The following is a 27,098-nucleotide window of genomic DNA, read 5'->3' on the forward strand; positions in this document are numbered from 1 at the left end:
CGGGCTGGGTCCTTCACCCTCCCCGATGCACCGGGAGTCTGCAGATACTGTTCCTCAGGGTCCCAGCCAGCCATGTCCATCAAGCACCAAAAGCCATGTAGCTACCAGCCTGCTGCCAGCTGCAAGACAGGTAAGAGCTAGGAGGGCCTTGGTGGGTGATGAAAGGCCCTGTGGTCCTTCGCTTGGTTACAAGTCCCTGGGGGAGGGATTTTTACTTGCTCCTGACCCAGTTTTCTGGGGAAAAGGATGGCTCCACAGGCAAAGCAGGAGGGGAAGGATGCTGCTCAGATGTCACCCCTGTTAATGGCCCGGCAGCGCTTCTCCCGGTGCATTGATCTTCCTGTGGTGTCTTATGAATGGTCAAAGACACACAGACATTGCTTCTAATTAGCAGGCGGGGCAAGAGAGCTGCATTATTTCTTACATTAAGCCTGGCCCAGCCCTGGCTGGGCTGATACAGGAGCAGGACTGGTTCTGGAGTGATCTCCGTTTCAATAGGATTAGCGGTGGGCCTTTGATGCTGGGACAAAACATCCGTCTGTGCTGGTGCTTGCAGCTCAGGATCTTCGCTATCTTTTCAGTTTTTCCCTCCCTTCGCTATTGTTGTTATTTTAAAATGGTGGATTGTATTTCCTTTGAATATTTGGCTATTTGTGACATTGTGACTAACAACCGGGCTGAATGCTGGGGCTGAGCTAGTTAAAAATAAGACTAATTGGTGCAAAAGGAGAATGTGTTGGAGAGAACTGCATACAGCAGAGACTGTAGTGAAAACTTGCAGATGGCAGGAGTGTGTGCACTCTTTGAGGGAAGAACTGAGGGCTAACCCGAGGGGCTCATTTTCCTGCAGCCCCAACTGCAGGGCTGCTGTACCTCCTGGGGGTCCCTGCAGGGGCAAGGGCTGTCTTTTTGCCATTTGATTGGTTGGGGGAATGAGCTGGTAGTTTGGCACAGCTCAGAAATACAAGAGACCCGTTGTTCTGGCATCTTCTCTCTGTGGCTGATTATCACTGCACCCAGTCCCAGAGGAATGCAATTGCATCTGGGGAGCATATACGTTGCACAAAGGGCTGTGCTTTCACTGTCCTATTGTGCTGCCCTTCTCTGAGACTTGCTTGTTCCTGCAGCCCCAGGCTCCTCCGAAGCAGCACTGTCTGCGCTGGCAGGACAAGCCTGGCCTCTTGCCCTGCAGCCCTTCCATGCAGCTCTGGAGACGTCGCCCAGTTCTTAGCGCTTGACTGGTGCAGGCGTTGGCAGATCTCGGTGTGCATCTCTATCCAGACTGGCAGGACACAGGCGATGATTGCAGGCCAGTCTCCCGAGGAGAGATTGGTGCTGGATGCAGCAGACATTGTTATAAAAGAACCACCATCTGCTGGAGAAAGAGGATGAGCCTATCTAACTCACTTCATTTATGTTTAAATTAAGGCTAGAGCAGCAGCTTCCAGAGATGACAGAGAAATCCCAGCTCACCCATGCGGTTAACTCTGTTTGTATTCCATTGTACAAATATTCATTCAACTGTTCATGTGTCTAAAGTTAAGCACGTGCCCAGGTGTTTTGCTGCAGTGGGAATGACCTCTCAGTGCCACATTGTGTATCTGTATAGTGGTTAATAGCCTCAGTAAATCCTTGCTGTGGGACCTGGATGCCCTGTATGCCCAAGTCTTTGAAATAGCAGTGATAAGAGCAAAGAAGCATAGACCTTGTCCATCATAAATGGATTTGTGACTGCAACCCCGAGATCTTGGGGCTGATTTCTAACACTCAGTAAATGTTTGCAGTGTTCAGCTCACAAAATGCAGGCTGCTTGCTAGCACCTGGAATGGTCTCTCAGCAGAAAATTAACCCCATCTGTCAGCAGGCCTCACTCCCTGGACCGAGTCGACCATCAGTTCTCAATCAAAACGTACAAGGGATGGAGCATCTGCGGTAGTGGATTTTTGCAGAGCTCTGTCTGTCAGGGTGGATCTGTCTCGGCTTCCCAGCCATACACACCAACTGCGTTACAGACGCTGCCATATTGAGAGCAGCAGCGATGCTGAAAGCTGGGAGGACTCCAAGGCTGCACAGAGCAGCTCTGTGTCAACTCCAATCCTTTCTGCCTCCCTGCTCCACACTAACAGCATCCTCTCCAACGCACATGCCGAGGCACCGATGTGCTGCTTTACGTGTAACTGCTCCTGGGCATGGGAGCATGTTTCCTCAGAGAACAATTATGAAATTGTAAAGTGCTTTAAAGGGGAAATTCTTCCCTTTGATTCCTGTCTCCTGTGCTGCCCCTCTCAGCCTAGAGCCTCCCACGCTGTGCTTAGCTGTTGGTTTTGCATCCTACCTGCCTGGAGGAGTTGGAGAGGGAGTTGGGAGTGCGCAGGCTGGGGCCAGGAGCCATCTCGAAGCAGAGGCATCTGTTCTGCTGCAGCAACCACAACACCCCAGAGCCACAAACATGTCCGGGAGACACTTTTGTCATTGACACAGGGGAGAATTTAAATAGCTGCCATGCTCTCCAGCTAAGCCAGAGACAGAACTGTGGATCACACTTTATGTAACTCATTTTTATTTTTAAACACAGTCTTTTATTTTCAAAAGGAGTTCAACTCAGCGGGTGTTTCCTATCTCCTGTCCTGCCTTGTTAACACATGTGAGGTGGCTTCTTTTATCAACCCCTCATCCAGTACGTCAGCTGCTTGGTTTCCTCACCTACTGAAGAACTGAAACTCAAGCTCTCCTTGTTTCACTTTACAGGATTTCCTGCTTGCCTGGCCTGATGTGGAAAATCATTTGAGGTTTAATGTGAATAGAAAAATTAACCCCTTAAGAGCATTCTGAGCTACACCTGTGGATGTTTCCTGATGTTACGGAGCTCCTTTTTAGAAGAGGGAGCAGTTCTCATGGCTCTATTCACAAGTAAGACAAGTCTATTATTTGTCTTGCAGTTTAGGAAGCTAGCTGTGTCAGTCCTAATTCTTGGACCCTAAAACAAGCAGGCAAGCAGCCTGGCACCATCAGCAGAGCATTGCATGTCAAATGTCAGTTATTAACAATTTTCTTCCAGCTTTAATTGCAAACAGTGGTGAAGAACAGCAAGCTGTGGAGATAAATTAATTACTAATTTGAATTACCTTGGGGTTGGGACTATATAGGTATCAGTCTGGATTCTGGATAAATTTTGAATGACCATGTGTCAGAGAAGATCAAATGACACTTTCACATCATGAGAGATTTGCTAGGATTGTCATTCCAGGTCAAGAGTGGCTGTTCCTTCCAGTCCTCCAGCAAAAAAACCAAAGCCCTCTTGTATCACAGCAGCAGTGGACTGTGGCTGCAGGCTTGCAGTTGAGCCAAAGGCAGGCTTTGCAGCATGCAGGTCAGCTGAATTCCCAAAACAGCGACCACTGTGGGAGGCAGCCAGCCTCATGTAATTGGCATTTTGCAGTCACAGAACCTCCATCACTGAGCATCTTCTGGAGAGATCACAGAGGCAACAGGATCTCATGAAAACATACCGAAGAATGACTTCGCCTATGGGGATGTAGCTGCCAAACATCACAGCAGGCTGAAGAAGCACTTTCTTGGCGCTAGAGAAAAACCTCTTGGACTAGCAAGTCATGAAGCACACCCTTAAACAAGCTCCTTGCAGCATGGTACTAGAAAAGAGAGATGCTGGCACAGACCCAGGAGAAGTCACAAAGTAATAGTGAATGCAACCCAAAAGAAGTTCATAGCCTTTGTGGCATGAATCACTGTAAGTATGACAAGACCATGAAGTCAGAAATAAGAAGTGGAAGTGACAGTGGAAAGCTTGGTGTGATGGCTCGTTAACAACAAAATAATGGAATCCCAGAGTGGCAGCAGACCCCCAAGGAAACAGCAAGAGTCAGAAGATAGGGAGAAGCCTGCTTAAATGTCAAGGTGAAGGAGTTTATTTAATGCAAACCCACTGGAGATGTCAGCCAAGCAAATGAGTTAGTCAGTTTAAGCATCCTCTGATCTTCTAGCTCCAGACTGAGAAGAGTGGTCAGCTGCCACCCCCAGGAGGAGCATCCTTGTATCTGGACGAGAAAAAGCCACACAACTACCAGCCAGAGCTGCCTTCCTGGTCCAGATGGATATGTGAGGTCAGCTGTAGTGGAAGGAATGGATGTCTTCAGGCCACGCAATTTTATCTACCAGAGTGACAGAAACTGGTAGAGGCGTTTGGTTCAGAAGAAGTTTTTGGGTAAAATCCTGTGAATGATTACCAATGAACAAAACATGGAATAGGCATGGAGGCAGTTAAAATAATAGGGAGGGTGAAAAGGACCCTGGAGATGGTGGAGAGAAGATTAATGTCCCAGGAACAGTCTGTCAAATTCCTTTCCACCCTGTCCAGTGACAGCCAACACTCCCAACACTGCATGTGTTCACTGCTTGTGTATTTGCTGTTAGCAGGTCATGAGGAAATTGCTTTAAAATATTTCTTGGAGAGATTTAAAATTTTGGATGGGATTCAAGCCTAATATCAAAATGAGTTATTTTATTAAAAGCTTTTAGATAGAAGCTAGAGTAGTCAGAACGAGGAGGGCTATTTTAGACGGAATTTGCTATAAACCTCTTCTACTGCACAGAAGCTTTCTAAAATATTACCCTGTAAAAATATAATTCCCTTTATCTGCAATTTAATTACATTTCCCATAGTGCCTGTGTCAACACAGTTCACTTATTTTTGTTCTCTATTAACTCACACCTGGCCCAGGAAACTAGAAGAAAAAAACATTGATGTTCAAAGTAATTTATGGGTTGTTCCAGGATCTTGCTGAGGTCACAAACGGGGTGTGCTGACATACTGGAGAAATAGGAGCTGGGATCTCTGTCCAAACTGATGATGGTTATGAAATGGCAGTGTACAAACTGGTGTAAAAGCAGAAGGACAAGTGGGAACACTCACATGGTCCTCTGATCTATCCCATCCAGAGTTAGTGGATCAGAGTTTTTGTTCTGTTTGAGACTGCAGCAAAGTCCAAGTATCTGAAAAACGGACCAGAATTATCTAGAGCTTCGTTGGCTGAACATTTTGTTGACCTCCTCCACCCCACAATGTCTGTGTGTGTAAATGAGATCTGAGGGTTGTCCTGGAAGTATTATGAAAATGTTGCTACTTGTGTCATCCTGCGGTTGTTCAGAGAGAACCTGGAAGTGTGGAAATGCTTTAAAACAAAAACGACATGTTAGAAGTTAAACCCCTGGTGATGTTGTATTCGGTTTGGCCTGGGGGCAAGGGCTGAAGTTGACTGTTATTTAGCTTGAACAAACCAGACTGTCTTACCAGAGGCGTAAGATGAAACTCAACCTTTGACCTTGGCTGAGAGGAAATTGAATAAGCCATGGCATTTTTTTTCAGTGCTTGCCTTCTGGTAACTGGAGACATGATTAATCTGAGTTAGGATGACCTGGACTTTGCGATGGGAGGATGAGAACAAGGCAACTATTTCCTTGCCACGTTGAGCTATGAAGGAGGGGATCCAAGATGATGAAGATCTGGGATCACTGCTGCAGTGCTACTAAGCCCTGTGTTTTTGTAATAAGTTTTGCAGGATTCTGTCTTTCCCCATGGATGTTGCCTGGTGATAATGTGCTATCTCGAGACATGTTTCCTGCCAGTAGCACCAGGATGTCAGGCCCAGCAGTGTTTTAGCAGAGGAGAGGCAGATGACTACAAGTTTCCAGGAAAAAGGCAATGGCTTGTACAACTGCAGAGGACTTTTCTTTTTTTTTTTTTTTTTTAAAGTCAATCAACTTTTTTGGGATCAAAAAAGCAATGGAGATCCCACAGTTTGAGCTCTCAATGCATCAGCGACCCACATCAGTGCCTGTGCAGCCTGCACGACACTCAGGTGGTGTTACTGGTGGCTGAGCTAAGCCCAGAACTGTGGGGCTGGGGGTTAGGTTGTTGTTAGAGTCACTGGGGTGCACTGGACCCCTATATACATCCTCTGGAGGATGGAGGTGTGGGTGAGGGAGAGAAAAGGCAATCGGAGCCTGTACTGCGAGGTGAGCGCTGCGAAGGAGGTTGCAGGGACCCTGCTGCGGGGCAGGGAGCGAGCAGGACTGCACACATCGGGTCAGAGAAGGGGAGACGGGTGCAAAGAGTCGGTCACATCACTGACTTGCTGGGTGGATTTTTTCTTCTTTCATCCCATGCCCTGCAATAAGGTGGTCCCTTGCCTGTTAAGGAATTTATTTGGCCCTGCTGGCACCTGGGCTCTTTAATTAAACTCTCCCGTGCCCTTGTCTGTGGCAACTCCTGATGATCTGAGGGCAGCAACCTTCCTTAAACCTCAGGGGAGCCGATTAAAACGATGCAGGCGGATCCTTTATTCCAACATACCGAGGGTGACAACAGCGAGCGCTTTCGCAGGCATCCCCCCCTCCCCGCCCCCAGATGCTCTCTGCCAGCCTTTGGCATCCGCCGCCCATGCGGAGCGGTCCCCCATCTCCAACGGGGGAGAAGCTGGGGTTTTGTTGCCAGGTGGGTGAGGAGGGGTTGCGGCAAAACGTGCTGGTCTGGTGGGCTCCTCGGTGGTGCCGCCGGTGAGCAGTGGGAGCCGGCTGCGCAGCCAAGCCCCAGCCTGCCGGGTTGGGGCTGCTTGGAGGGGTTTTGCTGGATGCGAGAGAACTGCTCAGAGCTGCGCCCGAAGAGAGGTGGGGAGGGGAGGGCTGTCAAAGTGTGACTTTCACCCCGTGCAGCGGGTTGTCTCTGAAGAAGACCGCTCTGCTCTCTCCCCAGAGCCTCTCTGACCACGCTGTCAGCACAGACCCACCGGCAGAGAGGACAGGTCAAAGGCAGTGAGTATATTTTTTCTCTGTGTCTGTCTGCAGTGCCTCTGTGTTCAGTTTTTTTCTGGCTTTCCCTGCATGTGAATGGATGGTCTTAATCTTTTGAAGCCCCTGAGATTTCATGTTTGTTTTTTTTTTTTTTTTTTAACCTTTGTGCTGCTAATTTTTTTCTATTGGGATGGCTTCTTTACCTTTGCTCAGGTGATTTCCCAGGGTGGTTTGATAACCACAGTGTTATAATCACACCCTTCCCTTTCTGTCTCCCAAGAGAAACCCCCAAAACACATCCACGATGAGACTGGCAATTCTCCTTGACCAGGGTCCTTTCATAGGAGGGGGGAGGTAGAATGAATGATGGAGTGGGAGGCAAAAAACCTCACCATGGACCCCTACTGGGATGCCTTTACCAGGCGCCACAGATCGTATTTCTAAAGTCATAACTGACTGTCTTTATTTGCAATCAGAGAGAAATATCCATGGGTATGTCAGCCTAGCAGTGGGACTGCCTTCACAGGAAATACAGGTCTCGGTGTCCATGAAGTCAGACAGACTTTGGGATCACAGGGAAGTTCGGTGCTGCTCAGCTGTGCAGGTGGTTGTTGCAGGGGCTGGTGAGCAGGTGGGAGCGGGGGTGAGCAGAAGGCTGTTTCATAACAGTACCCCAAAACCAGGCTGCTAGAGGAAGGGAGAGGGCACCCAGGTCCGCTTCCAGCTGTCACCTCGGAACAGCAGCAGTAAGGAGGAGTAGGGGCTGCTGGCCTCTAGAAAATCATGTGCTGTGGCCCCACATGTGGGTGAGGCTGTTAATGAGGAAATTTAAAGGGGCTTAAGGAATTACAAGGATTGATTTCAGTTAAAGTGTATCGAAGCAGCCGGTCAGGGTAGGGATTAAGGAAATGCACTCACTGGCATGTAGTGCAATCCCAGTTCCATTAATTTAGTTGGGAAGAGGCTTTGTGCGTTTTTAATGTAATCAGGTTTTAAAAGGGATGTTGCATTGGGCAGCCCAAGCTCTGGGATCTCCCGAGGCCCCAGCAGAGAAGGGTTCTGACTCCTTTGCACACAGTCTCTGCTCTCATCAGTTCCTTTGTCACCCCCTCAGTTGTTCCCTCTGGGTAGGAAGACATGGAGGTTACCTGGAGCTTGGCCCTGTCCTGGCAAATAAGAAACCTTTGCCCTTTGCTCACTATAGTGTCCTGTTCTCTGTCCCATCAGTTTCAGGGCTGGTGGATCTCACCTTCACTCTCTGGTGTGAGATTTGTTCAACCAGCTGCCTGTGTGCCAAGGCTCACAGGGACCCTGCCATCCCCTCCCTCTTTCCATCCCCTTTGCAGACTGTGCATCTCCTTGTTGGCTCCTACAGGTTCCCACTGCCCCAAAGAGGAGATGCTTTCTTTGAGTTATTTTTGTGTGAGTGCTTGAACCTGTGATGGTGAAAGAACCAGCATCTGCAGACGCGTGAAGTCCTCCTGTTATTTTATTTGCAGTGCCAGCTTTTCCATGATGCCTGGCCAGTAACATCAGCCATGACCTGGAGGGACAGGGACAAGAGCTAGTTTGGTCTTCTTAGCGAGGTCAGCCCGGAGCTCTGCCTGTTGAGGAGAGACCTTCAGAGGTGTTGAATGATGAGTGCGCTAATGTCAACTCCTGCCGCTCTGTGCTGAGCTGTGACGCCAAACTCAAATCACTATAGACCTGAAGCTGGACTTAACCTGCGGTCCTGGTTTTAGAAGGAAATGCTGTCTCTCCCCTGTGATCATCCCTCAGCTCTGAACGTCTTCCACTGAAAAACTGACCTTCCGCTCTAGGAGGCAAGAATCAAATGGGTTGAGAACAACTGGCCCTCCTTTTGTTTTTTTGCAGAGGATTCTTTGATATAATTTTAAGTGCCAGGACATGAAACAGTAAATCCCTCCTTCCCGCACTCCTGCCTCCTGCAAACAGCCTTGACTGCCGTCCAAGCCAGCCAGTTAAAGGGTTAACTATAACTGGATGCGTGAATGGCTGCCTTACTGATCCCATGGAGGTAACTGAAAAGACATGATGCATCCCTCACCCCTGCCCATACTGTCACTGTCTACCTCGTCCAGCAAGCCTTTCAGCTTGCTGCAGTGTCCCCTCTTCCCTTCTGCCCTTCCCTTGCCTCTTCACCTCCTGCATACCCGGCTGCTTTCCCTCTCTTTCTGTGTCCTGTCATGGAAGTCCTCACCTAGAGACTGGTGTTCCATGAGAGACAAGCTCCTTGCTCGTGGCACAACATCTCTGTCCCCCATACACTCTGATTCCCTGCTGCAGTCCCTTGATCTCAGGCATCAGAAAGAAATCTGAGCAGCATTGCAGTAATGCGTGTCACACCTCTTGCTGAGAAATTCGTGAGCTTGCTAGAACAAACAATGCAGGGAAGATAAAGGTTGGGGGTAGGAGGTATCAGGAAAGGTACCAGAAAGATCCTACAGTGGACTCGGTGCTCGTTCAAGCACAGCAGGTCCAGCATGCTCAGCCAGGAACATGACACTTTGAATGTGGTATTTCTGCGCTGATGTTTGAGGTTTATGTGGCACAGCATCCTGAGACCACCAGCCACGGGTCCATAGTTGGAGGCTGCGCAACAATTCCTGCGACTGAAGATCTCCAGGTTTTTGTGCTTCTTAAACGCTGCGAGCTGCCTGAGCTGCACCAGGGAGACACTCATTGCATTTAATTAACATTTAATTTGCTTTAAGATTACATTAAAATGTGCCATAATAGAAACTCTCTGAAGAGCGGGAGGAGAAGGGGGAAACAGGCGTGCTCCAGATTGGCTCTGTTGCTGGTGCTGAAGTGTTCTGCAAGAATTACATATGGAAGGGAAAAATACTGTATTTCCCTCTGCAGTCACAGAAAGTATTTGATATCTGTTTGGCAGCAGGGCTCAAAAGGGCTTTTTCCAGCTCAGAAGTGGGTCCAGCAGCTGAGAAGTGGAGACTAGGTCACTAAATCCTCTTCCCATGGTCCGGATGAGAGGACGGTCTTGTTCAGTGTCTGGGAAAGCTAGTAGAAGAGACGCCCTTGGGCTGGAGAGACAAATCACAGGCTCTGCCTTGCTAGAGTCTGTGTAAAACCACTAACCAGCCCCTATATATTTTTGAGAGGAGACAATGCCAGTCCCATATAATGCATGTGTGTGTGTTGCGTTTCCCTCTCCCTCTGTATCCCTCCTGGTCCTGAGGTTATGTAATGAAGGATGCTGCGGATGTGCCAGCTGTCCCGGGAAGGGGCTGGCAAGGATGCAAGAAACTGGCGGAGGAGCAAAGGCTCTGAGGCTGGTTTGAAATTTAGAGGAAAAAAGCAATAAAACCATTTTCTGTCTGGGTAAGCCTGTCAGGAAAGAGGCAGTTTTAGCCTGCTTATGTAACTCTGAGTCTAAAGAAGCTGCTTGGGATCCTGGCCGGGGTCTCATGGCTCTGCAGCACAGGCTCAACTTGCAGGTGCCTTACTCCCTCTCTTCTTTCTCCACCCTCCCATTGCCCTTAAGCCCTGGTATTTGTACTGTTTCAGGTGCTGTTGGACCGTGGTGTCTGATTTCTGGCATTGCTGCACTTTGCTCTTCTCTCTCACCTGACCAGAGCAGGTCCTTCCAAGAAACCATCCCAAAGTGCAGCTTTTAAAAGCTTTTTGCCAGTCAGAGCAGCTGAATGACCAGTGTGGGTGAGCCTTTGGCTGCTCTGGTGCTGTGTCTGTCCTTAGTGTCTGCTTGGCATCTTACTGGAGATGTTTCAGGGTCCCTCCTACAGATGAGGGAACCAAGGACACAGGTCTGATGAGGCACAGAGCCACTGAGGTGGTTTTGGGGGTTTTTTGTTTGGTTGGGGTTTTGGTTTTGTTTTTTTTTTTTCCACTCTGGCTAGACTTATAATTGTAATCTTCTTTGGTTTTCCCCTCCTCACACCCCTGCTCCCCCACATCGACCACAGGAACAGAGGGATGAGGACTCGCCTGGGCTGCCTGTCTCACAAATCAGACTCATATAATGATTTCACAGCTATTCTTCCGGACAAGCCCAACAGGGCTTTGAAGTGAGTATAGCTGCAGCATCCCACCCCAACCCCATTTCTGTCCTTCCCCTCCCCGCCCAACACCCCCTCTAGTACTGTCTTCCTTTTGTTGTACTTTGTATGAGCTTTGACTAGTTCTTCTAGCCACAAGGAAGGAGGAAAACAAGACAGCTCTGATACAGCAGGAACAGCTCAGAACATACGTGGATCATTGATACGAGTTCTCCTGTGAGACAGGATACGCACATGGTCCCCATTGCTTTACATGGGAAATGTCTGCATGTATTTGAGGATGTAATTTACCCCTCTGTCATCACAAATCAAAGTCTGAGCAGTTGACTTGGATAAGAGGTGGCCAGCAATTTCAGGTCACAGCTCTCTTTAGCTAAGCCTTGCTATTAAACACTACCAAAAAGTCCTGTGTTAGTTTGCACAATGCTTAAGGTAGATGATTCAGACAATCCAAAGTCCTGATCTGAGCTGAATGAGACGGGATTCATCTGGTCACAAGTCACTGCTTGCATCTGAACTAAGACTCTAACCTTCCCCTGAAAGTCAGGAAAGAGAAATAAACACTTCTGCAGGGGTGGGTTTCATTTCACTTGACTTTTGGCTTTTACAGTATAAATGTCTACATCTGAACTTGTTCCCTGGGCCTCTCCTTAGAGTCAATGTGGAAAAATTGGTCCCTTTTTGGGTGCGATTCATCTGGCTTATTTTACCTGCCTGCCTGGGGATGTGAGATGAAGAGAGTCAGGTCCCTGCAAGTCCCTTGTTATCTCCTCATTGATTCTAAAGGGATCCCAGGGTCACTTGCTCACCTGGAGATCTCTACACTGTAGACCTCCAAAGTTAGGTGAGAAGAATTCCAGCCTTTCTTGGTGCCCTTGTCAAACAGCCCCAGAGGGGATCAGTGGCCATAGGTTGTCTGTAACTTGCCTCTTCCTTTCTTTACAGAAGATTGTCAACAGAAGAAGCAACAAGATGGGCAGACTCTTTTGATGTCCTCTTGTCCCATAAATGTGAGTAGACATCAAATTCTACATTTTTTTCTTTTTCCCCTGTACCCTTAATATTGGTTGTAGCTAGGGCAAACAAAGTGTGCATTGCATAGCACAGGAACAGTCCCTCGGGTGGCCACTTACTACCCGCTAGCAATGGTCACCAGCATTTATAGACAGGACTTGTTGTCTGATTAAAAGGCAAGGGAGTTTCTGTGGGTTCCCTTCCTGGATTTGCTCCTGTCTGGGTGATCACAGCTGATACGGTCATGTCCTGGTTTCAGCTGGGATAGACTTATTTTGGCTGTCAACCAGGTTCAAACCATGACAAGTCATCATCAGCCCAATGTCTAACCTTCTTCAGCTCCTGGGAGTGCACTGGAGGCAGGACTCCGAGGCTGTAGCCATGCATACCGTCCTTTGGCACATGCCCCCAGGTCCAGTCTTTCCACACAAGCAAACGGCAGGTTCTCAGCTTGCTAAAGCCCCCTGAGATCTGTGACACCGTCTTGTTTCCCTCTCCCTCCAGCTGCTCTTCTGAGCTGCTGCGCAGCTATGTTGTGTCAAAACACAGCCTTTGCTGGGCATGCCTTCACACAACAGCGTACGTGGTTCAGTAACCTTGAACAACTTGCTCTGTAGCAGAGAAATCATGCATGGTAGCCCTTAGCAGGATCTCATTTACAGTTACTAATGCAAACCTGAAAATTTCACATCTGGCAACCTTATAACATATAATCAGTGCACTTTGCTCCATTAAGTAGATCAATCGTATCAGTTCTCAGAAAACATTATTGTGCCTCACCAACATTTTCATGCTGAGAAATTAAAAACAAGACAGTGAAGTTCACAGTGTAGGCTCATTAATGTGTTTCTATTGGAGAATAAAACAAGACCGAGTCAAGGCTGGTGAAAAGTCAATGTGGGTGGTGAACTATTTTATTGCAATAAGGAACTGTCTGGCTTTCTTAGAGATTTGGGTTTTTCCACACTTATATTTTAAAATTTAACTGTAGAATTATATTATTATTTTAAATGAAGTGTAATTCTGCTGGATTTCTATTGAGATGGCAACAGTTTTGGCAGGGAATTAAGTGACAACTTTAAACAGGCTGGCTGTCCAAGGCAGAAAAAGCAATATATAATTTTAGCAGCAGTATCTTGTTGAGATCATTGCTCTTGCAGCCAATAGAAAAAAAATATATTGGTGTAGCTGGGTATAGCTAAGAGGGAACATTTCTTTTGTGGAAATTCAACACAAAAAGGGAAAAATGCACCAAAGAGACTATAGGGTGCCTGGGGGATGAGGAGAGGCGAGGATAGGGTATTCACATCAGTGTTAAAATTCTGTACTCTGGCCCCTGTTCCTTCTTCACCAGTGTAAAAGTTAAAATTTTCATTATTAGATACAGACTGCAGCAAAAGTGCTTTGGTTACAAAGTGGATTTATGCATCTACATGCTGACATTATACAGACTGTTCCCTCTTCGGTTGACTGCTGCAAATGCTAAAACAAACCTTAGTTCAATTATTTCATCCAACAGCCTCCAGAAGAGTGTCTGGTTTTATTAATAAATTAGCCCCATAGAGTGATAAATGAATTATCAGAATTTTTCCTGTCTCTAAAATGGGAAGTAATTCTGATAACTCTCTGGCACCTAATGAAAAATATTCAGTTCCTAATAGCAACAGAAGGTGATCTTTAAAATTTAAATTAATCTTTTTTTATCAGCAGTCATGGTGACATTGCCTGGTAATCAGTGTCAAAAAAAGTGTTGTTTAATAAACTACTTTCTAAAGGAATATATTACAACTGGTCTTCACCTGAAGTTTCTGGATTTGCTAGCCTGGTGGTCAAGGGTTATAAGGATGCAAATACAAAAAAGCTGTGTTGAAACAGAAGTGTTATTTTAGTTACATTGGCTTAAAGGAGAGAAGAACATATATCCATAAAAGGAATTATATTGTAAAATAATTGTGGTTTTACTTATATATACTTGTATCCAAAACACAGAAGAATTGCCTAAGATCCGCTATGAAAGCAGAACAAGAGAGTTGCATTTTTACTGTTAGAGATGTGCTGATGTTAGACAGGTGAGAGAGTCTTGTGCCTTATCTGGCCAAAATTTGAGTAAGAAAAGCAGTACCTGGCCTGCCTGCATCTGTCTGTAGTGAAGCTGCCAGCTAATATTCTACTTTTAGTGACAAGAGAAGGACAGAACTGTTTCAGTCCACTTTCTCTGTGAATGCCCAGGTGAACAATATTAGCCAGGGAAATTTTGAATTCATGTTTGGGGCATGGGCTAAGCCCCAGCTGAGCTCAGGGAGAATGTCCCCTGGGGCTCATGGCATCAGCAGGTAGACCACTTCTGCTTGACACATCTGTCATAAACTCTTTGTACGTGGACAGTTCACCTATTTTGGAAGGGAGATGTGATGCTGATTTCAGGGGGTTGAGTGGCACTATCTGGGGCAGTCAGATGCTATGGTTGTTTTGGGTCCTTTCCAGACAACTTTTTTTTTTTTTTTTTGGGGGGGGGGGGCAATGCTAAGGTAAGACTCAGGAGCTAGATGTAGCAGCTGAAAATGGGACAGTCTTTGTGGGTAATATAGCACAGCATGGGACAGATGAAAAAAAGAGCTCCAAGGAGCAAAAAAGTGGATCAGAGCTCCCTAAGAGAGTCTCTGAAGTGCCAAGATGAGCAGGCTGCCCCTGTGCACAGAGGAGGCTCACAGGGCTGCAGTACTCTTTATGGGAAAGGCAAACAACTTGCACTCTTCTACTTCCCATTTTCATGAGTCTGCAAAAGGTTTCTAAATGGAAGTGACCTGAAGAGGTATCGTGCATTATACAGACTCTATGGAGAGTGTCATTATGCTCATTTTTGTCAAATATCCCTTGAAGTGTGCTGGCCTTGTGGAGCCCCCTTGCTCCGCCTTCTCTCTCCCCTGATTGTTTTAATGAATGGGCTTTGTAGGTAATGTTTGATTCTGACATGCTGCTGCCTGGCAGCATCTTGAGTGGAGGATTGAAAACCTTTGGGTTTTGAAACAGTTGCCTGTCTCCAGACATTCTCAGGCTGGGTAATGCCCCTCTGTATGGAGTGGTCTGATTTGGATTAATTCCCTGGTTGTTTCAAGAATAATTTGTGTTGACATTAGCCAGAGATTGTGAATAGGAAAGGCAGAAAAGCACTCTCAGCCGCACCCACACCTTCCTTTTTCACTGGCATTGGGCCTTCAGCATCCCTCAGCCTAGCCCTTCTAGAATAACCAGTGCTGAATGGTAGGATGCAGCTCAGCTCCGTTTCATTGACAGCCCCAGGTGAATATGTCAACACAATGACATCCTTCTTGTTTCTGCTAACAGGTGAAGCAAATCAGCTTGAACCCATAGGGTCAGCCAGTTGATCCCCATTTTACAGCAGGAGCCTTGTTCGAGCTCGCTGCAAGAGACACAAGCACAGGGTAGCAGTGTTCCTTGGGTCAGGACTTCTGAGCGCAGCAAGCAACAGGAGAGAGGAGTTTGATCCTACATTCAGCAGGGAATTGAGAGAGTAAGCGATAGATCATACTGTATCATTCTTTCTTGGGTGCTCAGTAAGCAAAAGCAGTGGTTTTAACATGCTAGATTTTGGCGTCTTTTCCCATTTTGTGCCAGTGCGGATTAGCAATGGCTCTTGTGGAAGTGGAGCTCAGTGTGGTCTGCAGAGTGTGTGTGCATGCATGTGAGTAACTGAGGAGTAATCCCCACTCTGTACCCATGCCTAGGAGGTACAGGCTGGTCAGACAGATGGAGATTTCTTTTGACAGGCTGCTGGAGGGAAATACAAGCAATGGCATGTCTCATTCTGCATCCCTCACGGGGCTGGACACATGGCTTGTCATTTGTCCAGAATCCAGCAGGACAGTCTGTCCTCAACCCTTAGTCACTTTTCAATGAAGCGTCCAATGCAGAAAACCTTTGCACTGAATTTCCATTTTTATCTCAAGGGTGGTCGTTTGTGTCCCCCCCCCCCCCCTTTTTTTTTTGTGATCTCTGTGTTCTACTGCCCAAACTTTATTGTTGTCCTCCTCTTTCTGTTTTCTACACATTGCTTTTCTTCCTACACAGCACAGGAATATCCCAACCTACTCCTAGTTCTTTCTAAGCCAGAACAGCATTAGCATTAAGCATTGTGCTGTTGACAGGCAGCTAACATTCAACGAAGCAATGCTAAGCAGCAGTGAGAACATGTGCGTATGTTATACAGAGCACTGTGGCCTTGTCTCTTCAGCCCTGGACCCAACATGCTTCACAGAGCTAATCCATTCATCTACCAGCCATAAGGACTCTACCTTTATTCCCTACATGAAGTGCTGATTGTCCCGATGGCGTGAAATGCATGCATTAAATAAATGGTTGTTGATTGCTTTCTTACTCTGACAGTGGCTAATGCTTGGTTATTAAGCTGTCTGCCTGAATGATTTGAGCCACTAATCTCAGCTCTTCCTCGCTTTGCTGAAGCTTGCCTTAGTTAAGACCTGTGTTGTGTTTTGTGCCAGCCAGTTCAGTCCCTTCCTCCACAGCCCTCCTTGCTGGAGAGGATCCAGTCTCCATGGCCTGATGAACAACATTTGAATGGGATGTCAGGAGCATCTGGGTCCTAACCCTCACATAGTCACTGATCTGCCTGGCAGTCCTCATCTATAAAACACAAATCTTGTAATTGTCTAATTCACAGGTGACCTGCAGGGCTGTAGCTGTACAGTGCACTGCAAGCTCTTGGGATGGGGTAATGTGCAAATACTTGCGTAATCCTTCCTGACAGTCCTCTTGTGCATTCCCTTGGTCTATCTGAATGGAGAGCAGGGCATTTTGAAGCTTAAATTTACACTGCAAAAGTAAAAAGCAAACATCTTCTGCTCCTCTTTCAGACTCTTGACACTCAGTAGAAGAGCTCCATTTCTTTGCCTTCATCCTACCTGCTCTGTCAGTACTGATTTACTCCTTTGACTTAAAGCAGGGCTCACTGCTCTTGAGTCAAATTCCTGAATAAGTGTCCAATAGTTGTCTTAAAGGACTGTGCATCTATTATAAGTCTCTGTCTTCTTGAATGGCCATGCCTTTAGGCTACACATTAATATCTTGTACTGCTGCATCTGAAGACTTCTAATCCCGCTTTTAATTTCTGTGCTTTTTTGTAAAGCATCCCCTTGGAATCACACTTCTCAGTGCTCCCACCGTCTTCCAGGAGGCTGACTCAGTAGGTGATGCTTCTCTGCTCATATCACACTGCAACCCAGTGCTGGTTGCCCGAGCAAAAAAGCTGTCCAGTTGGGTGGGTTGAGCTTTGAAATGCTGACCTTCACAAGCGATGCTTCCCTGATAGCTGTCATGTGCAGGAGGAGATTAAAGTCAACAACCAGGTCAAATTCCAGCTCAGGTGGTGGCAGTCCCCATACTTAATTGCCCTCTTGCCCTTTCAATCAGGTTTGTCATTGTTCCGTGATAAACTTGTGGGCTGTGATTTACTACTGCACAGTCATCTGGGCTCCCATCTCTAAACTCCAACTGCCAGGTACTGCTGTAAATGCTGGCAGGTAGTCAAAGGCTAGAGATTAAATCTGTGGAAAGCCAGGCAGCCTTGAGTCAAGGATGACCTCTCCCGTGTCCAAGAGCTCCTCTGCAAGGTTCTCCCAGGTCCAGTTTCATCATTTCCAGCTCTTCAAAGGCTGTGAGGAGGGCATGACAGGAATATATAAAGAAGTGGAGGACAGCCAGACACTATTATTTTTCTATTTGCTGTCTAAACTTACTTCAGGATAAAAAGGAGCTGATTGACATGAGAGCAGGAGGCAGGGCATAGGGAAACCTGGTCTCAGGAGGGACCTGCTGTGGCTGCTGTCTGGGGCAGGGCTGAAGCAAACACCTTTCTCACCTCATCAATTATCACGTCTCCTTCTTTTAGCAGATACTTTGTTTTGCAGATATTTGCCACTCAAATCTGCTATTTCTGCAAGTGATCCTGTCAGTGCTGGGGCTCTGGGGCTGTTGTAGAGGAAAGGGGGCAGAGGCATGGGGGGTGAAGACCTCTGCAGGGACACATGGCAGAGACTGTACAGTCATAGCAATGTGCTGGAATATTTAATGTCAAATGTCCTAGGAGGTGATTATATATAAAATGACATACATCTCAGAGAAGAGCTGCTCTCTCCCTTTTGTACTTTCTTCTTTCTGAAATCTGTCAGCCTGCTGTTAATGTCCTCTCCTTTTCCTCCTGCAAAGACTCCCTGCTCTATTCTCAAGTCCTCCACTTGGTCCCACACAGGCCCTGTGAATTTCATAAGCATTAAGGGGGACACAGGTTTTGAAAAATTTTTCTGTCTCCTAGATTTCAGGAGGGGGAGCAGCCCTAAAACATCTCTCTCATTCACCATATTTACCTACCCATGGAGAGGCTCAAAAAAGCCATGGGCAGCATGATCCTAACAGGTACCCTGCTCTTGGAGATGCCTGTGGCACTCTATGCTCTGCAGGCTTCTCTGAGGCTAAGGTCACGTTATTGCCCCAGGTTTGAACCACAATCTGTGCTGTTAATTGCTCTGCAGTGCTCAGGGACAAGAGCCCTGGTTTCGTCCACAGTAGCAGTCCAAAATGCTAGTCTTCTCCTAAAAGTGCATTAATTAAGAAGGGGCACAATGAGCTGGTATGATACAGCTATTTCTCACCCTCCTGGGGCTGACAGAAGAAGTAAGCGTAGCTGAGAGAGGGGGTACCGGTTTCAGCGGCCGATTGCTGTGCTTTTTGCAACGCAGACCACTGATGGAGCAGTTAGCAGTGCAGAGCCCATTAATGAAGGAGCCTTGAGAAACAGAGTGGAGAAGTTTAGCCTGTAGTTTGGTCCTGTCTGGACTAATATATTTTCTGCCTTTCCCTTTGAGGATCTGGGCAGTCAGACATCTCCCCTGACTTACGCACAGCCAGAAATAGGATTGTTAGTTGCTGTTCAACACCTAGGGCCTTTTCTTAGGGCTTGAGGGTCAGGACCTAGAACTGAAAAATATCTTCATGTCCTAAGTTATTACCACAAACAAGAGAAGTAGGAATAAGATTAGGACACACAAGGGAGAAAAAGGGCAGTGTTACATTGCTGCTTCTCCTTGCATACTCAGTGCAGTCAAGAAAACAAGGACAAAGCTGTAGGGGAGTTTGTGATGGATCCTGTGACATGGCCAAACCCTGTACCTGGTGAGCCTGGTCTTGCTGTGGACGTGTGGAAATGACCCACACCAAGCATGAGGCATCACCCCTCAGGCTCCATCCTAGCTCCCACGCCCCCTGCCATGGGAAGAAGGAGAGAAGGCAGCACTGCCGAGATCTCCCACAGCAGAAGGGGGGCACGTGGAGCCCCCAACCCTCAGCACTGCCGGAGTTCAGGTCCTACAAACCCTCACTGGTCTTTGTCTGTCCCTGCCAGGCACACATGCACTTGTTCCTCTCATCCTTTCAGGGAGTCTAACCTTGCTGAGTGCATTCCTGATTCCATCAATATTTTTAGACACTTGCTTGGAAGCAGCCAGTGCTGACTCAGGAGGTTTCCAGTCATGAACTACAAATACTCAGACCCTATAGAAAAAGACCAGGAAAAGTTAGAAACATGTTACTGGGAAAAAAAAGAAGAAAAAAAAATTAGAAGCCAAATTTATCCCAAGGCTAAAGGAAAGAGAAAGGGCATGTGTGAAACCTTCAGCTACTTCACTGCTGGTACCATTCAGGGAAAGGAAATAAAAAACAATAGCTGTGTCCATAAATACACCCAGGCAGGGCTTTAAGAGGACACAGATTGCCTAATAAATCTTTCTGTATTTCTAATCTGCCCCAGTTGACTCAGATTACATTACTGAAATGTCACAATGGCTAAGCATTAACAAGTGATAAGAACACTTTTACCACTGACTAGACAAGTAGTAATTATGCCGTGTCCTTTTCCAATCCCCTTTATTGTAGCTATAACAGCTAGAGTCTCCAAGATCCTTCCTCTGATTAAATAAGAACTAAAAGTATGTCACAAGGCAATAAAGCAAAGTGACAGAAAACATAGGAGACAAGTCCACAGACGCCATGTTTTATTAAAGGTTTTTCTTAATGACAGATAGGACATTACAAAGTGTTGCATTAACATGCACAAGATGCTGTGACAAAGAGACTGTGTCATCTTGAAGGCTGATGTTTTCAAGTGGAACTTTTCAAAGGTTAGGTGCCCCAATCTTGAATAAGGCTTTTTGCTATGTTAGCTGGCAAAAAAGTTTTTCAGAGCAACAGGAAATGGCATTTAGCTTCATGGCAGCTCACAAGAGTCCAGATGATGCAATGGTGTAAGTTATGGACATATCCTGGGATCATGGACCTTGTGAGGAAAATCAAGTGGTCTCTGGTAGGCAAGGGTGGATGGGGGGATGTCTATTAAAAGAGACTGCTCCCTGCCCTCTTTCTTCTCCCATTTTAGCTCCCCGCATCTCTCTTGCAGATGGGCTGGCTGCTTTCCGTGCTTTCCTGAAGACAGAGTTCAGCGAGGAAAACCTGGAGTTCTGGCTCGCCTGTGAGGACTTCAAGAAGACCCGTTCAGCAGCCAAGCTGGCCTCCAAAGCTCAGCGGATCTTTGAGGAGTTCATCGATGTGCAGGCTCCTCGAGAGGTGGGTATGCCAGCACCCCAGGCAGGCAGAGCATCCCTGTGGCGCAGAGGGCAGGTCTGTCTCCCCCAGCAGGGACCTGCAGGGTGCCGGGGCATTGGGGAACCCTCCCTCCCCTCCCAGAGGTGATGGTAAGGGGTGGATATAAGGAGGATGGGGCTGCCGTCCTGCCTGCTACAGCTGCCTCTGCTCATGGTGACTCATTCCCTGGTGAGGGCAACTACTTTGATGATACTAAATTAGTCACAGCCAGTGAGTTCACTGGTAACTGCAACCTACATTTCCTAACCTCTACGAGCTTCCTAGGAATATTTCACCTTGTTCCTCTCATTTATTATCAATCCCTGAGCAGGCTATTTGGCTCATTTCTCACAGGACATTTTGCATAGAACCATCCTACGAGTGACTAACTTGTTGACTCTCCAGGGAGGAGTGTTTATTTGCTGACTAACTCCCAACTCAATTAGACCTCATAATATATGCGAGCAATAACTCAGAGATGAACAAAAAGTGCAGTCACAACCTGAAGCCTGGAATTGTTAAATTCTCTTTCAAGTACTGACAGGCTGATGTGACTGTCAGATCCTGTGTCGTGATGTTGGGTTGTGTTATTTTATTCATAATGCAACCAGGAGGGTGCTTACTGCACCCACTCTTTGACAGCAGTCCTCCTGCTAGATTGCACGTGTGCTTGTCACAATACAGGTGCCTGCGAGGGGATCCCCCTGAAAAGGCTCTCCTTACTCCAGCTTTGAACTAGGAAGGTTATTGTGAGGCCGCTGAGAAGCACCCAGATTTACACCAAGGGATGTGGGTGTCTCGGGGCATGCTTCAAACCCTCATCACCCTCAGTGAGCATCTTCCTGCTGTTATTCATGAAGTGGGGTAAGATTTTCAGGGCTGCAGGGCTGAATCTGGATTTGAAATGTGAGCACAGCTTGGATGGGGTCTTTCCTAAAATTTGGTCCTGTTACCATAATTTTGCCATGCTAGAAATGACCTTTAAGTGACAGAGAGAGCTAAACTATATTGCGGTCATCTGAGTTAAGGCAGACAGTTTTGCTTTCTAGACTCCTTTAAGTTTAGACACTGGGTTAATAACAACAAATAACATCTTTTCAGCCAGGTTTTAAACAATAACCCTAACAAATGCTGTCTGCTTTGCTAGGGAAAGAAAACAGGAGAACTCACATTGTTGGTTTTGCAAAAAAACGGCAGTCATAACTTGAGGGTGATTTGTTTTTTCAAGTCCCTGCTCGAGATACTGTAACATGAAGCTGTTATGGGAAAAAATCAAACAGTTTATTTTATTACAACAGAGTTTAAAAACATTTAATGAGAATGTACTAATGGTTTGAACATAGCTAAAAGTTCATTCACCCTTATATTAGACATGTAGTGAATAATAGAGACTAAATAAATCTTGGTTGACAGGAGAGAGATTAGACTGAGTCAGCATTTTTACATGTGCTACATAAACTCGTGCTTAAGAGCCAGAATAAAAGTTATTTGATTTTAGAAGTGCTCAGATCGCTAAAAATCTAGTTCAACTTTTCCAAATTTTGGGAAGGATTTGTAATGCTGGATGGCTAAACCCCGCAGAGATTGGAGGGGCGGTTCAGGCATGGACGATTGTAGGACCTTGGTTCTGCGGCAGCTTTTACAGCCATAGCTGAGGTGAAATGTGCCATCTGAAGCAGGAAAACTGGTCACTCAGTACCGAACTCTCTTCTGCTACTTTTCTCAGGTGAACATAGACTTCCAGACACGGGAGCTGACAAGAAGAAATATGCAAGAACCCTCCCTCTCTTGCTTTGACCAAGCTCAGGGGAAGGTGCACAGCCTGATGGAGAAAGACTCTTACCCCAGGTTTCTGAGATCCAAAATTTACACAGACCTGCTGTCTCAAACCCAGAGGAGGCTCAGCTAGAGCAGCGATGGGGCCCTCAGAAACCATGTGCTTCCCACAACAGCCAAAACCCATGTCTAAATGTGAAGCTTTCTTTGTGTTAAAAGCAGTGGGAATGAGAAAAGAGGGAGAAATGGAAGAGGAGGCTTCCAGAGTGTGATCCAGACGTGGTGTTAGGACTCTCTGAGTTTCTGTGCTTTTTTGGTTAGCAGTAGCATCTTGCAGTTGTTTCTCTCTAGCACAAATGCATAACTGTCTCTAGTCATGGGGTCATCTGTTGGGAAGGCAGGTTTCCTTTAAAATTTCTACATTGGTTTGTGTGTAAATAACACCAGTGCATCTTTCCATCCTTCCAGACATCTTCCTGGCTATCACCTCTCCCCTGTGTTTGGAAGGGCCCTAAGGGCAGTTCTGAAACTTGTGAAGCTAAGTCCAGTCCAAAGCATTGTCTCCCACACTGGCTGATGGGATCTGGATACAGAGACTGTCAGGAGGGAGAGAGGGGAGAGAGAGAGAAGGCAAAGGCACATGATTCATGGGAAACCATCAGGGAACTCAGCTCACCTTTCCGTTATGACACCAGCTGCTACCCTGTCACAGCCCCTTATCTTCCAGGGATGGAGACTAAGCGTTCCTTTCCATATGACTGTCAAGGAGCTGAGTTTTTCTCATGAGGAAGGCAATCCCAAAAGCTCTCACTAGACCCTGTCAGCCAAGTCTTCTAATGCGACTGATTGTTTTTCATTAATATTACTTATTTGTACTGTAGTTCAGTCTCAGGACTCCAGTTGTCATTCAGGCTTCATTATGCTAGGCACCGTACCAAAACCTAACACAAAGAGGCTCCCAGCCACCAGAGATGTTAACAGGCTTGGTGGCTTCTTGGGAATGACCTGCCAGCTGTTGGGAAAGAGTCAAAAGAAGGAATGTCCCATCTGCCCCATGCTGAGATGTAAGAAAAGCACAAGACCTGTCTGCTATGGCAGATAGCATTTTTCATGTAGTACCTGACCAGCACGTGGCAGGCAGAAGTAACATGAAAAACCACAATTATATTTTTGTTATTTACTGATTATTGACTGTTGTTACCTACCGATTGTCCACTGTGGGTTCAATGCCATGTAAAGAACTACTAAAGACACAGACCCAGCTGCATGGTGCTTGCTTAAAACAGGACACAGGGAAGCAAGCAGTGAGCAGGATGAGCGTCCGGGTGTGAAGTGCTGAGTGAAGTATACTTTGGCCCTATTCCCATAGCTTGGATAGCCAGCTGCAGGAGAAGGCTCTGTGTGGATGTTAGTTGTGTAGCACGTCCTCTGTGCTGTGCAATAATACTTACCATCTGAAGGCTCCATTTCTACAGCATTGCTGGCCCAGCTTACGGCTGTCAGATTCTTGCAATATTTTCTAGTGGAGAAGCAGACAGCCTGTCTGTGGATTTGAGCCTACAGACCAGAGGTCTATTTTCTTAGTTTTATGAAGGCCTGGAAAGTGACCCCATGGATCTTTTCCTTCTTTAAGTCACCCACAGGGCAGAGGCTGTAAACCTCTGCTATGGTTGAGAGCAGTGGGTAGGTTTGATACATCAGAAAGCTGGTGATAAAGGTTTGGTGGAGTGTGGTGTAAACTAGGTAGACTGAATTCTAAAGCTAAGTATAACATGTTTGGAACAAGATACAAAAAGCCTGCATGGATATTAAATGTTACTATCCATGCATTAAGTAGGAAGCAGGTTTTGAGGCTTTTTGCAAGGAAGCTGTGCAAGACATTAGGACAAATAGGTTTAGGATCAAGATAGGGATGCTAAGCATCTTTTTTATTTTGGAGGTGTATTCCTGTGGTCTCTAAGACACTAAAGTCTAAATACGGTGCACATGCAAAATTTATGTTCATTCGGAAAACCCGCCTTTCAGTCCCTGCTTGGTAATCTCTAGAATTCTCCAGATGTTTTGTAGAAAAAGATCAGTGAAATGTGAGACCTGGGAAGTGCCCCAGATTCATCCAAGTGGTCCACATCATGCAGTGGCTCAACCAGGCATGAGTTTAGCTGTTCATAGGCCCATCGCTTTACAGCAAACAAGGTAGCTGGCAAAGAAGGTCTAATGGGACAGGTGTCTGGGGAAACTTGTGCAATGCTCTGGAAGGAGTCAAAGATGGAAGCAAAGGATAAGGAGTCCTGCGCCCAGTGGCTGTCCCTCATGGTATCTGGGCTATAGGAAGTAGAACAGAGTGATATCATCTATATTGCTATAGATGAAAGGGAAGGAGGAGGGCAAATTACCCCACATTGTGGTGAAGCACTCACAATGCTTGACCTGTAAGGGCTGTTGCAAAGCCACTGACTGTGAGGAGGGGCTGGAAGAACTCTCCTTTCCAAGAACCACTGTGTCTACCACACCTGCATCTAACACAGGATGGACCGGGATCTCCTGGGGACACGGGTTGCTTTGGCTGAAATAGTTCTCCTTGAGATGGCCTGTGGTGCCAGTTGTATCCAGCACCACTGCAACGACAAAATGGCCCAGCGACTGGTGATCCAACCGCTGCAACGTGGCAGCTCAGCTTCCCAATGCTGTGGCATCAAACAAGGTGTGTTGCGAGGGATGGAAGGAGGCCACCTTGTCTGGCCCTGCCTTCCTCTTGGCTGCACATGCAAAAAGCATCCCACTGCTGCCGTGGATCTGAGAGATAGGAGCAGCAGGCTTATGTGGTCCTTGCTTTTAAAGAGAAGGCAGAACGCTATGTTAACTGCCTTGTATTTCTCTTAAAAGCCATGGCTACACCTTCTGAGTGGGCTTGGCTGATGCTGACCTCTAGTGCCAGCTGATGCATCCCAGCCGAGGCTTTTCAGCAAAGCGCCCAGACAGCCAGGCGATGAGGAAACAACAGAGACAAGGTGTTTGTGTCGAGGAATGAGGAACAGATACTCAGAAGCGAAGACAATTCCCAGGCTTCCCTGATGGCTACAATGGCTGGTCCTGTTGAGAGTGTGACTCCAGAAAGATCAGGAGGTAACATATCTCAGCACAATCCTCCAGTGTCGGTGCTGTCATCCTTTCAGTTCGTGTCAGAATTCATGGAAAAACTTTGAAGTAGCCAACACTCTGTAAAAACTAAGCTCCCCTCTCTCCTCCATCCACCTGGGGAATTGCTTTGAGCGGGTGCATTTAGAGATGCCATTGCTGCAATGGTGACAGCAACTGTATTCATTCTGGCTGATGCAGGAGAAGTGTTTTGCCCATTTAAATTGGTGCCAGGTAATATCCTCCATGGGAAACATCCTAGAGCATAGAGTGGAGCAAAAGTATTGTCTGAGGCACATGAGTCTATCATGGTTATTTTTGTTGCTGCTCTTATAGTATGTCTCTCTTGAAGGAAAGCAGACTAGTTATTTAAAGTAAATTATTTAAAAAAAAAAAAAACACAAGAAATTGGCACCAGCTGCTGCTTTTATGCCAAATGTCAATCTGAAGTGAATTAAAACAGACAGCTTATAGCTCTTCCCCTTAAACCAGGGTCTGATTAAGGAAATAATGACTGAGCCAAAGCTTTGGAAAGCACTGAGTGATGACTAATCCCCATCAAGGACAACTATCCTATCTTTGATTCATCCCTTACTGATGTGATAGGGGTATTGATAATAACATAAACCCCATTTCCCCTCTCCACAAGCACACACCTCCAAAATTTTCCTCCTGTTTCAAGCAATGTCAGAGTGTACCATCACACAAAGAGAGGAAAAAAAAAATCATTTCACTCAGCTCTTTATATTCTGTGTGTTTGCTGGGACGTATCCAGTCAGCTCCCGAGTCCTTTGACAGCAAAAGGGAAGAAGAGTTTACAAATCACCTTTCCTTTTTCTGTAAGCTTTAGGTGTTGTTAACTCCAGAAGCAGATGCAGAATCCTACTCTGCTTTGAGCTTCTTTCTCCTGCTTTGGCCTGTCAGCCAGGTTTGGGATGATTTCAAGCACTTTTACTGGACTTGTTAATGTACCAATGGGTCCCTGCCCTCCACATGGGGAAGGTGTGAAGGGCAAAGTCCTGCTAGTCTAAGCAGGGGAGGGAAATCTCTGTGTGTGTCTGCTCGTGTGGGTGGATGAGAGTGCATGTGAGTTCATGGATATGCTATTTAGTGTCTCCTACTAGAGGAGCTTTTCTGAGACATAGATGTGCATGTTAAAATAGGAGAATTAGGCATAAATGATATAAAATGAGATTTTAGCCAGTGTTGTGTTTGCCTCGTGTGTAAGTTTGACTAATAATAAGAGATGTAAAACTCTGCTAGGCTTCCAGTTACCCATAGGAGCACATGTATCAAACTGAACTGAATGTTCACTGATAGACACAAAACCAAAATGTTTACAGCATTCAGAGCAATAGCAAAGCATACCTCATGCCAGTCCTGGAGTGCCTCTCACCCATCAGTGCAAGCTCTCCCCTCCCTGGGGGCCTCTTGCTTTTCCCTCCAAACCCCTCTCTCCTCAGTCCAGTCCTTGTGGTCTTCCCTCCTCCTCCTCCTTAGAGTTTTCTCCCTGAAGCACTCCTGTCCATGCCAACCTTCCTCTCCACCAGCACTGTTTGTCCCCATATATCTGAGCCTGGGTCTCACATAACCTCCTCTCATGCCCTCCTGTTTGCATACCCTCCACCCCCATCTTTC

The 27,098-nt window shown here is 46.6% G+C and overlaps 1 protein-coding gene across 7 annotated transcripts; it reads left to right on the forward strand.

The window, feature by feature from the left end:
* On the forward strand, positions 1–25,903 carry RGS8 (regulator of G protein signaling 8). Of its 7 annotated transcripts, none has more exons than XM_074906912.1 (7): positions 6,015–6,033; positions 6,770–6,828; positions 8,307–8,845; positions 10,773–10,874; positions 11,811–11,875; positions 20,365–20,531; positions 22,276–25,903. In XM_074906912.1, exons 3-7 carry the CDS (start codon positions 8,820–8,822, stop codon positions 22,456–22,458), a joined length of 543 nt encoding a protein of 180 aa, XP_074763013.1. In that variant the 5' UTR covers positions 6,015–6,033; positions 6,770–6,828; positions 8,307–8,819; the 3' UTR covers positions 22,459–25,903. The 7 variants fall into 7 exon arrangements, with proteins under 7 accessions (XP_074763009.1, XP_074763010.1, XP_074763013.1 ...); XM_074906911.1 differs by lacking the exon at positions 6,015–6,033 and adding an exon at positions 6,377–6,511; XM_074906908.1 differs by lacking the exons at positions 6,015–6,033; positions 8,307–8,845 and adding an exon at positions 1–130.
* The last annotated feature ends 1,195 nt before the right edge of the window (positions 25,904–27,098 follow it).

The sequence above is a fragment of the Athene noctua genome, chromosome 5, assembly GCF_965140245.1.
Source record: "Athene noctua chromosome 5, bAthNoc1.hap1.1, whole genome shotgun sequence".
In the NCBI taxonomy this organism is placed as follows: Eukaryota; Metazoa; Chordata; class Aves; order Strigiformes; family Strigidae; genus Athene; species Athene noctua.